At 44.7% G+C, this 14594-nt stretch overlaps 1 protein-coding gene across 10 annotated transcripts in view; it reads right to left on the bottom strand.

Moving 5' to 3' along the window:
- LOC106138905 (copper-transporting ATPase 1) overlaps positions 1-14594 on the bottom strand; it is a 59349-nt gene that overhangs the window by 5514 nt on the left and 39241 nt on the right. For all 10 annotated transcript variants that reach the window (XM_060953057.1, XM_060953058.1, XM_060953051.1 and 7 more), the window contains 12 exons: positions 14416-14556; positions 12963-13071; positions 11063-11222; positions 10103-10202; positions 9269-9469; positions 6995-7151; positions 4635-4803; positions 3462-3588; positions 2824-2959; positions 1824-1966; positions 1518-1610; positions 602-712 (listed from right to left, as the gene is read on the bottom strand). In XM_060953057.1, coding sequence (XP_060809040.1) covers positions 602-712; positions 1518-1610; positions 1824-1966; positions 2824-2959; positions 3462-3588; positions 4635-4803; positions 6995-7151; positions 9269-9469; positions 10103-10202; positions 11063-11222; positions 12963-13071; positions 14416-14556 — 1647 coding nt within the window. The remainder of the gene's footprint in view (positions 1-601; positions 713-1517; positions 1611-1823; positions 1967-2823; positions 2960-3461; positions 3589-4634; positions 4804-6994; positions 7152-9268; positions 9470-10102; positions 10203-11062; positions 11223-12962; positions 13072-14415; positions 14557-14594) is intronic.

Here is a 14594-nt window from a genome sequence, read left to right as displayed (position 1 = left end):
ATCACGTCTATATCCCATGCCGGGTAAACAGATTCAACAGTCTTGAAAAGTCTGATAGGCCACGTTCAGCTGTTAGGCTTAGTGATAGAATTGAGATTCAAATAGTGACAGGTTGCTAGCACATCGCCTAAAAGAAGAATACCGAGTTTAAAAGCTCATCCCTTAGTCGTCTTTTACGACATCCATAGGAACGAGATGGGTTGATCCTATTGCTTAGTGCCGGGAACCACATGGCACTTTATGCCGTACGTGCCGGCATAACCTAATAATAGGCCACGTTTATACAAATAAAAATACATACATGGAAAAAATGTTAACTGACAGCTGTCACTGTCACCTTATTGTTTCCATATTTTCGTCTAAACACGGTGCAAATAAGTTTATTAAATTATTTACAGTCCAATCTTATTAATAAACAACATCAACATACGAACAGTTAAATAGCGACATTCAGACTATTGTACGTAACTTAGAAAAAACTAATTGGTGTCAGCAGTGGGATTTAAAACGTGAGACGTCGTTTTGAATCCCACTGCTGCCACCAACGACTCTTTTGTTTACCGGCGAGCTTAAATAGATTTATTTCGGGTCAGGATCTCACCCTCATGAGGACCAGGTCGGCAGCTTCCACCGCCACGTCGGTTCCGCTCGCGATAGCGATACCGACGTCCGCTTGCGCCAGCGCAGGGGAGTCGTTTACGCCGTCGCCGACCTGTAAAAATAAATATATATTATAATAAAATATTACTATCATTGAACCAAACAGCTGAAGTGGCCTATCCCAGACTTTTCAAGACTGTTGGCTCTGTCTACCCCGCAAGGGATAAAGACGTGATTATATGTTTTTTATGTATAATAAAATTATAACCGATCGATATTTGTATTTGAAACACATTGGCGGAATATGGGATGTATATGGTCATTAGAAGTCTAAAATCTGACTGTCTCTCTCTCTCTCATCTCTGTGTGTTCCCGGTCGCACCCTCCACAGAAGTGTTTCGGGGCCCGAGGTCCACCTTCAGACTCTTCTCTCTTCACTTGCTCCGGTTTTAGGCATTCTCGGATTTCAGTCAAAGATTTCTCATGTCTCATGTCACCTTTTCTCATTTAAGTACATTAAAATTCTATTCCACGCGTCGCGGGCAACATCTTGTATTAGAATAAGCGATTTTGCAGCTAAGAATAGAGTCAGAAGAATTGCAGTCCCAGAATTGGTCAAAGATTTGACAATTTTTTTTTTTTACTGCTTTTTTAAATTTGACAGTGACTAGATCGAAACTTACACCAAACACGTTTATGACACAATTGATGGACGCGTGTAATGTTTTATCGACTGTTTAGTTATGTCGATAAAACTGCACATGAAAAATGTGTTAATTTTTTTTTATTAAGCAAACCAGTAGCGTTACAGTATTAATGATCTTACATCTACTATATTTTAAAGCCAATAACTGGTTTCCCTTTCTATAACAATAGTAGTTTCTCTCGCGAGAGCTATTTATCTTTACAAAACTTACCATAGCAACTTTCTGCCCCTGTTCCTGCAGTTTCTGTATTTTGGCCACCTTGTGCGAGGGCAGCACTTCGGCGTACACTTTATTTATGCCCACCTGAAAATGAATATCACATAAAAAATTAACATACATATATAAAATCACGCCTCTTTCCCGGAGGAGTAGGCAGAGACCACCTCTTTCCACTTGCCACGATCTCTGCATACTTCCTTCAATATATTATAGTTTAGGATAATTGTTAATCACTTTAAATTACTACAAGTTGACACTCAAACCAATGTAGGTACCCATATATATCCCACCAGTCACCTGTCTCGCTATAGCCACGGCCGTCTGCCTGTTGTCGCCCGTCAGCAGGCACACCTGGAGCCCCATCCTCCTGAGGCAGTACACCGCCAGGTGAGCCTCGGGCTTCACCACGTCCGAGATGCCGAGAGTGCAGACCAGTTCGTCTGAAATGGAAGTTACAATTATTCGTTATTGTTATTATGCCGTGTGGTTCCCGGCACCGATAGGAAAATAAGAATAAGACCACTTCATCGTTGATGACGTTAGAGGCGACTAAGGGATGGGCTTCCCATACTCCCCTTGGGGAGTCGGAGTTGATTGGTCAGGGCTTTTGGCCCTCTTCAATGGTATTCTTCGCTGTCTACAGCTGTAGGCAGGTCGATGGGGCGGCCGTGGCGGCCACGGTCTTCGCAATTTCCTGGGAGTTAACGCGTCCAGGTCCTCCCACTTCAGGTCCCTGAGGATCGTCGAGTTCCTCACGTAGCGCGGGGCTCCGACGACTGCTCTGAGACTTTGGTACTCCTTACGATTTACATTTTACGTGTCTCACCGTTAATAGCGGCTATGACAGCAGTCCTAGTAAGCAGTAGAGATGGAGTGGTCCTATTCTTTTTTTTTGGTGCCCCGGCAACCACACGGCAATGCCGAGAACCACACGGCACTGTTATTCTTATTATCTATACTAATATTATAAAGCTGAAGTGTTTGTTTGTTTTAACGCGCTAATCTCAGGAACTACTGGTATTACTGAACCACTACGGCAATTATAACAATTATTCTATACCAATTAAGGACGTCCTGTTAAAGGGTCAGGTCAAAAGTACCCGAAACCGCCGAGCTTGCATGAAGAGAGTTATGAATGTGGATGAAGCGAAGGAAGTATACAGAGATCGTGGCAAGTGGAAAGAGGTAGTCTCTGCCTACCCCCCCGGGAAAGAGGCGTGATTTTATGTATGTATGTATTCTATACCACGCGTACGGAGGCGCGTGCGCAGCCGTCTCACCGTCTCAGCAGTCTCACCGTTAATGGCGGCTATGACAGCGGTCCTGCCCAGCTCCTCGTCCTGCCGCAGCGCTTCCTGGACCCGGGGGGGCACCGTGATCCCGTTACGACTCATCCACTCCCGGTTCCCGATCAGGACCACTTGTTCCGCGTCCTGCTGGAGCAGAATTGAATGAAGAAAATGCTGCAGTGCAGCGAGTGAGAGTTACCGTTTCTTCTGCACTGACGCCTGACACCTGAGCCGTATAGTAGCCATATAGTATAACTAGCTGTCCCGGCAAACGTTGTTTTGCCATATAAATATTTTTTAAGTAATTTCTATGTTTTAGGGTGGACAAGCCTTAACACTTATGTTAAATAGATGTTAGCCGATTCTCAGACCAACTGAATATGCATGCAAAATTTGGTTAAAATCGGTAAGGCCGTTTCGGAGGAGTACGGAGACAAACATTGTGACACGAGAATTTTATTTTATTTTTAACTTTCTCCGATTGGCCTGGCTCTTGGATGTTTATCTATATAAGTATTTATTATAAAATAAAGTTTCGTTGAGTTATTATCTCGTAACACAAGTCTCGAACTTACTTCGAGGCTAACTCAATCTGTGTAATTTGTCCTGTATATATTTATTTATTTATATATAAGATATATCCGACCTGCTCCCCCTCGGGCAGTATGAGCGAGCCGAGGCGCGCCGCCGCCTGCGCAGAGCTCAGCGCCGCGTCGCCCGCGCCCGCCACCGCCTCCACCGGCACTCCCGACAGGTATATAGTGGCGCCCGGCCTGGAACAGACCGATACATACATATGGTCACGTCTATATCCCTTGCGGGGTAGACAGGGACAACTGTCTTGAATGGCCACGCTCAGCTGTTTGGTTTGATGATAGAATTGAGATTCAAATAGTGATAGGTTGCTAGCCCATCGCCTGAAAGAAGAATCCCAAGTTTGCAAGAAAACAAAAATAGATTTACTATCTATATCTAATCACCCAATTGATAATATAACTCGACTATGTTATCAATGGGGTGATTGAGATTAGAATAGATTTATTTTCAAAATTGGATACAAGTTATCACTTATTGACATACATACATATTGGTCACGTCTATATAGACACGGCATACTAAAAATGGGGTGAAAATTTCTAAAGTGGGGTAAATACATACATACATAAAGTGGGGTAAAAGAAGACACGAAATATATCTATTGTTTAATATCCTTATCCGTATGGGCTGATCATGAAGCCACGAGGCTTGAAAGCCACAAACATATATAATAAATTATAAGGTAAACCATATCGCGTTTCAAAACAAACTAAAAATATTTTAATGCCATCTAGTTATACCTTTTACAATTATTGTTTACATAGATACTAGCGCCTTACGGCAAACCAAAGAAGTCTTTCTCATACAAAATAATAAACTTAAACATCTATATACTAATATATACATGTTAATATACATACATCAGTCACAGCTAGATCTTTTAAAATTAAATTAAAATGTCATATTTTAGATACACAAAAGTCATAAGCAGCTTAAATTACTTCCTTTTTTATTTTTATGTGATTTTTTTTTCGTATTGTAAAACGAACGAGCAATAGTGTACCGAGAGAGCAGCCATATAATTTTTATTTTTTATTTTATTTTTATTTTTTTATTTTGTTTTCCACGTTGGTGCCCACGGAAGACCAGCGTTGCGGTATATACCACGACAAATGCTGAGGGGGGGGCCATTTTGGTACAAATGTTGTTATAGATTAAGGTTTTATGTTCTTGATATATTATTATGTACCAAATAAATATTTTTTCTTTCTTTCTTTCATACCTGGCCTGATTTATAGCGTTCGCTAAACCAGCGTGGTGCTCCAACCTCGCCTGGGAGGTACACTTGAGTCTGGCCCGGAGCCCGCAGCCCGGCACGGCGATGAAGTCGGAGCATTGGTACGAATTGGCGTTGTTCTCGCCGAGCACAGATGTGCACCATCTTACTATCGCTGTAATAAATAAGAAAATAATACTGTAAAGAACATTCTCTGATTGGCCTGGGTCTTGGATGTTTATCTATATGAGTATTTATTATAAAATATAGTATCGTTGAGTTAGTATCTCGTAACACAAGTCTCGAACTTACTTCAAGGCTTACTCAATCAGTGTAATTTGTCCCGTATATGTATATATATATTTCTCTCTGTGTGTGTGTGTGTGTGTGTGTGTGTGTGTGTGTGTGTGTGTGTGTGTGTGTGAAAGAGAGAGAGAGAGAGTGTGTGTGTGTGTGTGTGTGTGTGTGTGTGTGTACGCACCCTCGGCCACGGGGTGCTCGGAGCGCGTCTCGGCGGCGCGCAGCGCGTGCAGCACGTGTGTGTGTGTGTGTGTGAAAGAGAGAGAGAGAGTGTGTGTGTGTGTGTGTGTGTGTGAAAGAGAGAGAGAGAGTGTGTGTGTGTGTGTGTGTGTGTGTGTGTGTGTGTGTACGCACCCTCGGCCACGGGGTGCTCGGAGCGCGTCTCGGCGGCGCGCAGCGCGTGCAGCACGTGTGTGTGTGTGTGTGTGTGTGTGTGTGTGTGTGTGTGTGTGTGTGTGTGTGTCTGGTGTGTGTGTGTGTACGCACCCTCGGCCACGGGGTGCTCGGAGCGTGTCTCGGCGGCGCGCAGCGCGTGCAGCACGTGTGTGTGTGTGTGTGTGTGTGTGTGTGTGTGTGTGTGTGTGTGTGTGTGTGTACGCACCCTCGGCCACGGGGTGCTCGGAGCGCGTCTCGGCGGCGCGCAGCGCGTGCAGCACGTGTGTGTGTGTGTGTGTGTGTGTGTGTGTGTGTGTGTGTGTGTGTGTGTGTGTGTGTGTGTGTGTGTGTGTGTACGCACCCTCGGCCACGGGGTGCTCGGAGCGCGTCTCGGCGGCGCGCAGCGCGTGCAGCACGTGTGTGTGTGTGTGTGTGTGTGTGTGTGTGTGTGTGTGTGTGTGTGTGTGTGTACGCACCCTCGGCCACGGGGTGCTCGGAGCGTGTCTCGGCGGCGCGCAGCGCGTGCAGCACGTGTGTGTGTGTGTGTGTGTGTGTGTGTGTGTGTGTGTGTGTGTACGCACCCTCGGCCACGGGGTGCTCGGAGCGCGTCTCGGCGGCGCGCAGCGCGTGCAGCACGTGTGTGTGTGTGTGTGTGTGTGTGTGTGTGTGTGTGTGTGTGTGTGTGTACGCACCCTCGGCCACGGGGTGCTCGGAGCGCGTCTCGGCGGCGCGCAGCGCGTGCAGCACGTGTGTGTGTGTGTGTGTGTGTGTGTGTGTGTGTGTGTGTGTGTGTCTGTACGCACCCTCGGCCACGGGGTGCTCGGAGCGCGTCTCGGCGGCGCGCAGCGCGTGCAGCACGTGTGTGTGTGTGTGTGTGTGTGTGTGTGTGTGTGTGTGTGTGTGTGTGTGTGTACGCACCCTCGGCCACGGGGTGCTCGGAGCGCGTCTCGGCGGCGCGCAGCGCGTGCAGCACGTGTGTGTGTGTGTGTGTGTGTGTGTGTGTGTGTGTGTGTGTGTGTCTGTACGCACCCTCGGCCACGGGGTGCTCGGAGCGTGTCTCGGCGGCGCGCAGCGCGTGCAGCACGTGTGTGTGTGTGTGTGTGTGTGTGTGTGTGTGTGTGTGTGTGTGTGTGTGTGTACGCACCCTCGGCCACGGGGTGCTCGGAGCGCGTCTCGGCGGCGCGCAGCGCGTGCAGCACGTGTGTGTGTGTGTGTGTGTGTGTGTGTGTGTGTGTGTGTACGCACCCTCGGCCACGGGGTGCTCGGAGCGCGTCTCGGCGGCGCGCAGCGCGTGCAGCACGTGTGTGTGTGTGTGTGTGTGTGTGTGTGTGTGTGTGTGTGTGTGTGTGTGTGTACGCACCCTCGGCCACGGGGTGCTCGGAGCGCGTCTCGGCGGCGCGCAGCGCGTGCAGCACGTGTGTGTGTGTGTGTGTGTGTGTGTGTGTGTGTGTGTGTACGCACCCTCGGCCACGGGGTGCTCGGAGCGCGTCTCGGCGGCGCGCAGCGCGTGCAGCACGTGTGTGTGTGTGTGTGTGTGTGTGTGTGTGTGTGTGTGTGTGTGTGTGTGTGTACGCACCCTCGGCCACGGGGTGCTCGGAGCGCGTCTCGGCGGCGCGCAGCGCGTGCAGCACGTGTGTGTGTGTGTGTGTGTGTGTGTGTGTGTGTGTGTGTGTGTGTGTGTGTGTACGCACCCTCGGCCACGGGGTGCTCGGAGCGCGTCTCGGCGGCGCGCAGCGCGTGCAGCACGTGCGGCAGCGCGGCGGGCGCGCCCGTCAGCAGCGAGCACTTGGCCACGCCGGTGCGGCCCCACGTTATGGTGCCGGTCTTGTCGAATATCACAGTTTTAACCTGGGGGGGGCCAATCGAGACAACAAATTTACATACATACATATATAGTCATGTTTATTTCCCTTGCGGGGTAGACGGAGCCAACAGTCTTGTGAAGACTGATAGGCCACGTTCAGCTTTTTGGCTTGGTGATAGAATTGAGATTCAAATAGTGACAGGTTGCTAGCCCATCGCCTGAAAAAAGAATCCCCAGTTTATGTGCCTATCCCTTATTCGCCTTTTACGACATCCATGGGAAAGAGATGGAGTGGTCTTAGTTTTTTGTATTGATGTCGGGAACCACACGGCACTTTTAACTCTCGTTATATTTCATACATACATACATACATATAATCACGTCTATATCCCTTGCGGGGTAGACAGAGCCAACAGTCCTGAGCGGACTGATAGGCCACGTTCAGCTATTTGGCTTTAAGATAGAATTGAGATTCGAATAGTGACAAGTTGCTAGCCTATCGCCTAAAAAAAGAATCTCAAGTTTGTAAGCCTATCCCTTAGTCGCCTTTTACGACATCCATGGGAAAGAGATGGAGTGGTCTTAGTCTTTTTTGTATTGGTGTCGGGAACCACACGGCACTTTAACTCTCGTTATATTTCATGACATAAATATGTATATTAGTGTATTATAGAATATACATATTAGATACAATAAAGATTATACTTGTTGTATAAGTTAGTGTATAATAGAATTTAATTAGATACAATAAAGATTATACTTGTTATATAAGATAAAAGTGCTTCATATCTTGAACATTTATCTAGAGGTCTTTGTAAGAGAGAACTTAAAGTGGGGTGAAAGAATCTCAAAATGGGGTGAAACGATACTGTTTAGGTAAGTTAGTAAATGCTTTATTGTTCACTAAAAGAGTACATTACAAATATTAAAAGACACATTTGGGACCAAAAGACCATTTTGGGATCAAAGTGACCATTTGAGGGTTATTTTTTAAATCAAGAGTCAAATTTGAAGTCAATGTCATTTCAATTTGAGATCTAACTCAGTCTATTTTCTGCCCAAATTCACATTTCAGTATCAATGCAAATTTTATTTTCGAATCCCGCCCAGGGTATAATGAGAAAAGAACTTTTTCTGATTGGCCTGAGCTTTGTATGTTTATCTATATAAGTATTTATTATAAAATATAGTATCGTTGTGTTAGTATCTCGTAACACAAGTCTCGAACTTACTTCGAGGCTAACTGAATCCGTGTAATTTGTCCCGTATATATTTATTTATTTAGCAATGAGCATTCTCTCGGGACTCCGCCCCAATTATAAGGAGCCCTAGCTCAGCGCCCACCCTGCTGCCCACCATGACAGCGATGGGTACCGCTAGTTTAAGGTAGTTATAGATAAGACTCTTTATTGCACCATAAGAAAAAGAAAAATAGAAAAAAAAACAGGCAATGAGGTACAAAGGCGGACTTATCGCTAAAGCAATCTCTTCCAGTCAACCTTAGGGTAGTTAGTCACTCAATGCTATGTAATTTTCACTATTTAACCATTAGTTAAAGTAACCTTCTATTATTGTCTAAACCTACCTTGTGAGCGTTCTCCAGGAGCTCCGCCCCCTTGATGAGGAGCCCCAGCTCGGCGCCCACCCTGCCGCCCACCATGACGGCGATGGGCGTGGACCAGTTTTTAAATAATGGTTAAAGTTACCTTCTATTCGTGTTTGATCCTACCTTGTGAGCGTTCTCCAGGGGCTCCGCCCCCTTGATGAGGAGCCCCAGCTCGGCGCCCACCCTGCCGGCCACCATGACGGCGATGGGCGTGGACCAGTTTTTAAATAATGGTTAAAGTTACCTTCTATTCGTGTTTGATCCTACCTTGTGAGCGTTCTCCAGGGGCTCCGCCCCCTTGATGAGGAGCCCCAGCTCGGCGCCCACCCTACCGCCCACCATGACGGCGATGGGCGTGGACCACTTCTTTAGTAATGGTTAAAGTAACCTTCTATTCGCGTCTAATCCTACCTTGTGGGCGTTCTCCAGGGGCTCCGCCCCCTTGATGAGGAGCCCCAGCTCGGCGCCCACCCTACCGCCCACCATGACGGCGATGGGCGTGGACCACTTCTTTAGTAATGGTTAAAGTAACCTTCTATTCGCGTCTAATCCTACCTTGTGGGCGTTCTCCAGGGGCTCCGCCCCCTTGATGAGGAGCCCCAGCTCGGCGCCCACGCCGCTGGCCACCATGACGGCGGTGGGCGTGGCCAGCCCCAGTGCGCACGGGCACGCTATAGCCAGCACGGAGAGAGCGAAGTGGAATGCAGTTTGGACAATCAATTCCCATTTGGAGTAGCCAGCGTTGCGGAATATTTCCTGTAACAGACGTATTATATGTGTATAAATAAATAAAATAGTAATTAAATATAGTATTGGTATTACACAGGTTGAGTTAGCTGCGATGTAAGTTCGAGACTTGTGTTACGAGATAACTAACTCAACGATACTATATTTTATAATAAATTCTTATGTAGACAAACATCAAAGACCCAGGACAATCATTTTCTCATCGTGCCCTGGCCGGGATTCGAACTCCGTACCTGAACCGTGGTCAAATGTATCTTAGATAAAAATAAAACTTATTTGTGTTACAACACAAAGTATACATATATAATTTGTTACCGTTTCTTCTGCACTGACGCCTTGGAAGCGGCAGTAAAAGTACATACAATAAAATCACGCCTCTTTCCCGGAGGGGTAGGCAGAGACTACCTCTTCCAGTAAAAGTAGTTTTAAGTAATTTATTGACGTCAACCAATGTTGTGAGACCAAAAGATCTGACAATTATTAAGCGATATGATAGTAATAATTAATATGTTATGATAGTAATAATGATATATAATATATAATAATGAATTAAAATTTTGAATTTGAATTTGAAATATATAACATTTTTTATTCTTTATTCAAGTTATTCGATTTGTGATGATGATGATGATGTAGTCTCACCGGAGTGATTTGCATGATGATGTCCTCATTGATGGCGCCGGTGATGATCCAACACACGAGAGTGAGCAGAGACAGGAACACCACTAACGGCACGAAGTACCTGTTGACAAGGATATGACAATAAAAATAAATATAATGTTTACCAATTGTGCCGTGTGGTTCCCGGCACCTGAACAAAAAAGAATAGGACCAGTCCATTTATTGACCGTGGATGTCGTTAAAGGCAACTACACGTTTGGACTCAGTTCACACACTTATTAAGACTAGTTAACCTTCTTGAGGCTCAGTTTAGACATAGTTCAAACTCAGTTCAGACTCACTTCAGACTCAGTTAAGACTCACTTCCGACTCAGTTCAGACTCACCCAGCAATGGTATCGGCCAGCCTCTGCCCCTGCGCTTTGCTGCTCTTTACCGCCTCAACCAACCTCACGATTTGGGCTAATGTTTGATTTTCACTAAGTTTGTACTCAGTTTAGACTCAGTTCAGACTCAGTTCAGAATCAATTCGGACTCAGTTTGAACTCAGTTCAGACTCAGTTTAGACTCACTTTGAACTCAGTTCAGACTCACTTCAGACTCACTTCGGACTCAGTTCAGACTCACCCAGCAATGGTATCGGCCAGCCTCTGCACCGGCGCTTTGCTGCTCTGCACCGCCTCCACCAGCCTCACGATCTGGGCTAATGTTTGATTTTCACTAAGTTTGTACTCAGTTTAGGCACGGTTCGGACTCCGTTTGGATTCGGACTCAGTTCACACTCTTATTAAGACTAGTTAACCTTATTAAGGCTCAGTTTACACTCAGTTCAGACTAAGTTTAGACTCACTTCGGACTCAATTTAGACTCAGTTCGAACTCAGTTCAGACTCACTTCAAACTCAGTTCAGACTCACTTCGAACTCAGTTCAGACTCACTTCGAACTCAGTTCAGACTCACTTCGAACTCAGTTCAGACTCACCCAGCAATGGTGTCGGCCAGCCTCTGCACCGGCGCTTTGCTGCTCTGCGCCGCCTCCACCAGCCTCACGATCTGCGCGAGAGTGCTCGCTTCGCCCGTGTGCGTGGCTCTCACTAGCAAAGCGCCATGTTGGTTTATACTACCGCCTATTACTAGGGAATCTGTAATTGTGCATACGTTTCGTTTGTTTAGTAATGCTGTGGAATTTTGAATAGGACAATTTTTAGTTGTTAATGTTCCTGCAATTTTAAAAAGTACAATTTTTTTTATGACATCCATGAGAACCTTCCTCCTATGTCTCTGCATATTCCTTCCTCTTATGTCTCTACATAGGAGGAAGATTCTCATGGATGTCGTAAAAAATAAATATATATGTGGCGACATCTCTACGCCACTCGTCACAACATCAAACTACACAACAACTGTCAATCATCGCGAAGAAATTGACGCGCTCGACCAATAGCAGCGAAGAATCTAAATCGCGATTTCAGAGATTTCACGGGTTGTAGCTATATATACAACCTCCGACACAACGTTCCCCAGGCGTCACACCAGCCTGGCGGAAGGTCTTCCCTTTGGTGGCGGTCGAGCCGAATCATCGCTCCCGCTACATATAAATAAGCTTGGATTCTTCTTTTAGGCGATGGGCTAGCAACCTGTCACTATTTGAATCTCAATCTATCATTAAGCTAAACAGCTGAACGTCAAGTTGCAATGTTTCAGTCTTTTCAAGACTTTCGGCTCTACCTAGCCCGCAAGGGATATAGACGTGATTATATGTATGTATATAGTGTTGTCAATTACACATAAGTACATAATATTTAATCACGTCTTTATCCCTTACTTACTTGACAGTCTCGAAAAGACTGACCTGTATACCTGCCCGCCGTTCCATATAATTTTTTTGAATGCGACATTTTCTTCAACAACGTCAACTTCACAATTATCCAAACTAAGAATAGAAATGTGGACGAGAGAATACATTGGTTTACATTCAGTCATTCATTTCATTCATTCACTCACTCATTCATTCACTCATTTATTCACTCACTCATTCATTCATTCACTCACTCATTCATTCAGTCACTCATTCACTCACTCATTTCATTCATTCATTCATTTCATTAACTCACTCACTCATTTCATTCACTCACTCATTCACTCACTCACTCACTCATTCATTTCATTCACTCACTCTTTCATTCATTCCCACATACCTTTAGTCTTAGGCACCGGCATCGACTCGCCAGTGATGAGGGACTCGTCACACGTGCTCTGACCGGATATAATATTTATTTATAATCATACATAACAGAATACAACATAGTGCATATAATAAGATAAAAAGAAACAGTAGAATCATACCTTGTGTCGAATCTCACAGGATGTGTAAATTATAAATAACCTAATATACATTCACTCATTCATTCCCTCACTCATTCACTCATTCATTCACTCATTCATTCACTCATTCATTCACTCATTCATTCACTCATTCATTCACTCATTCATTCACTCATTCATTCACTCATTCATTCACTCATTCATTCACTCATTCATTCACTCATTCATTCACTCATTCATTCACTCATTCATTCACTCATTCATTCACTCATTCATTCACTCATTCATTCACTCATTCATTCACTCATTCATTCACTCATTCATTCACTCATTCATTCACTCATTCATTCACTCATTCATTCACTCATTCATTCACTCATTCATTCACTCATTCATTCACTCATTCATTCACTCATTCATTCACTCATTCATTCACTCATTCATTCACTCATTCATTCACTCATTCATTCACTCATTCATTTCATTCACTCACTCATTCATTTCATTTCATTCACTCATTCATTCACTCACTCATCCGTTCATTCACTCCCACATACCTTTAGTCTTGGGCACGGGCATCGACTCGCCAGTGATGAGGGACTCGTCACACGTGCTCTGACCGGATATAACGCGGCCGTCCACGGGGATCTTAGCGCCGGGCACCACCTGAACGAACAAAAATAAAAAATGAATGTGCTAGCATTAGTTTAGATAGATATATAGATAGATACTTGACGCTAGATGGCGCTGTGCCGTAAAAGAACACGCTATGGTTGTTCGTTGTGTTAAAACTATTTAACAAAAACACAGTAGACATAGCTAACAGTCATCAAAAGTATGATAGGCCACGCTCAGTTGATTGGTTTAATAATAGAATTGAGATTCAAATAGTGACAGGTTGCTAGCCCATCGCCTAAATGACGAATCCCAAGTTTACTAGCCTATCCTTTAGTCGCCTTTTACGACATCCATGGGAAATAAATGGAGTGATCCTACTCTTTTTTTTCTTTATTGGCGCCGGGAACCACACGACATTTTAATAAATTTGTACTAATATTATAAAGCTGCAGTTTGTTTGTTTGAACGCGCAAATCTTAGGAACTACTGGTTCGAATTGAAAAATTATTTTTGCGTCTTATAGACCATTTATCGAGGATGGCTTAGGCTGTAAATAACATCACACTGCAACTATAAGGAGCAAAGAAAAAAATTAAAAATGTGAGGAAAAAAAACGGGGAAAATTTTTCATCCTTGAGGGCTTTAATGATGCCCAAAATAACTATACCACGCGGACGAAGTCGCGGGTACATACATGCATACATATGATCACACCTATATCCCTTGCGGGGTAGACAGAGCCAACAGTCTTAAAAAGACTAATAGGCCACGTTCAGCTATTTGGCTTAATGATAGAATTGAGATTCAAATAGTGACAGGTTGCTAGCACATGGCCTAAAAAAAGAATCCCAAGTTTGTATGCCAAAAGGTAAAATAAAAAGAAAAGAAAAATTTGAATTTGATTTTTGATTGCATAATTATTATGATATAAAAAAATCGAGTTCAATGATTTTATATCATAGTTTACAATTCAATGTGTAATACATTGAATTGTAAACTATGAGATGTATTCATCCTTGAGGGCTTCAATGATGCCCAAAATATCTATACCACGCGGACGAAGTCGCAGGCGCAGCTGTCAATAAATAATACTGTTGGCAATCGTGATTCCGGCGGCTGTCGACTTCGAAAAATTGAAAAAGATGGCGCCACTGCATCGAGCCGGAAGTCATAAATACAACGGTGACGATTTACGAAGAGGGCGCCACTGTGGCGAGCTAACGAAGTGACCGCGCAGTCGCCCAAGATTCATTGCTTTGTCGGTCTTCGTACTGTGAACTTGCTCCTCACGAAATATTGTCATATAGTTGAATTAATAGTGATTTAATAAAGTTATACTTATTCAGTTATCGCCCGTGTTATAATTATCTAACAATACTAATAATCGCTTACCTTGAGCACGTCCCCACGCTCGACGAGGTCGACCGGTATGCTCTCCTCGCTGACAACGTTCTGGGCACCGTCCATGTTCACCAGAACAGCTTCCGTGGGTTTCAGGGACAGAAGTTTGGACAGGGCTTCGGATGTCTTGCCCTGGACATGAGAATGAGACATACATACATACATACATT

This window comes from Amyelois transitella, chromosome 30 (assembly GCF_032362555.1).
Source record: "Amyelois transitella isolate CPQ chromosome 30, ilAmyTran1.1, whole genome shotgun sequence".
NCBI lineage: Eukaryota > Metazoa > Arthropoda > Insecta > Lepidoptera > Pyralidae > Amyelois > Amyelois transitella.
Note: the sequence above shows the minus strand (reverse complement) of the source record. Positions and strands in the feature narration are given on the sequence as shown.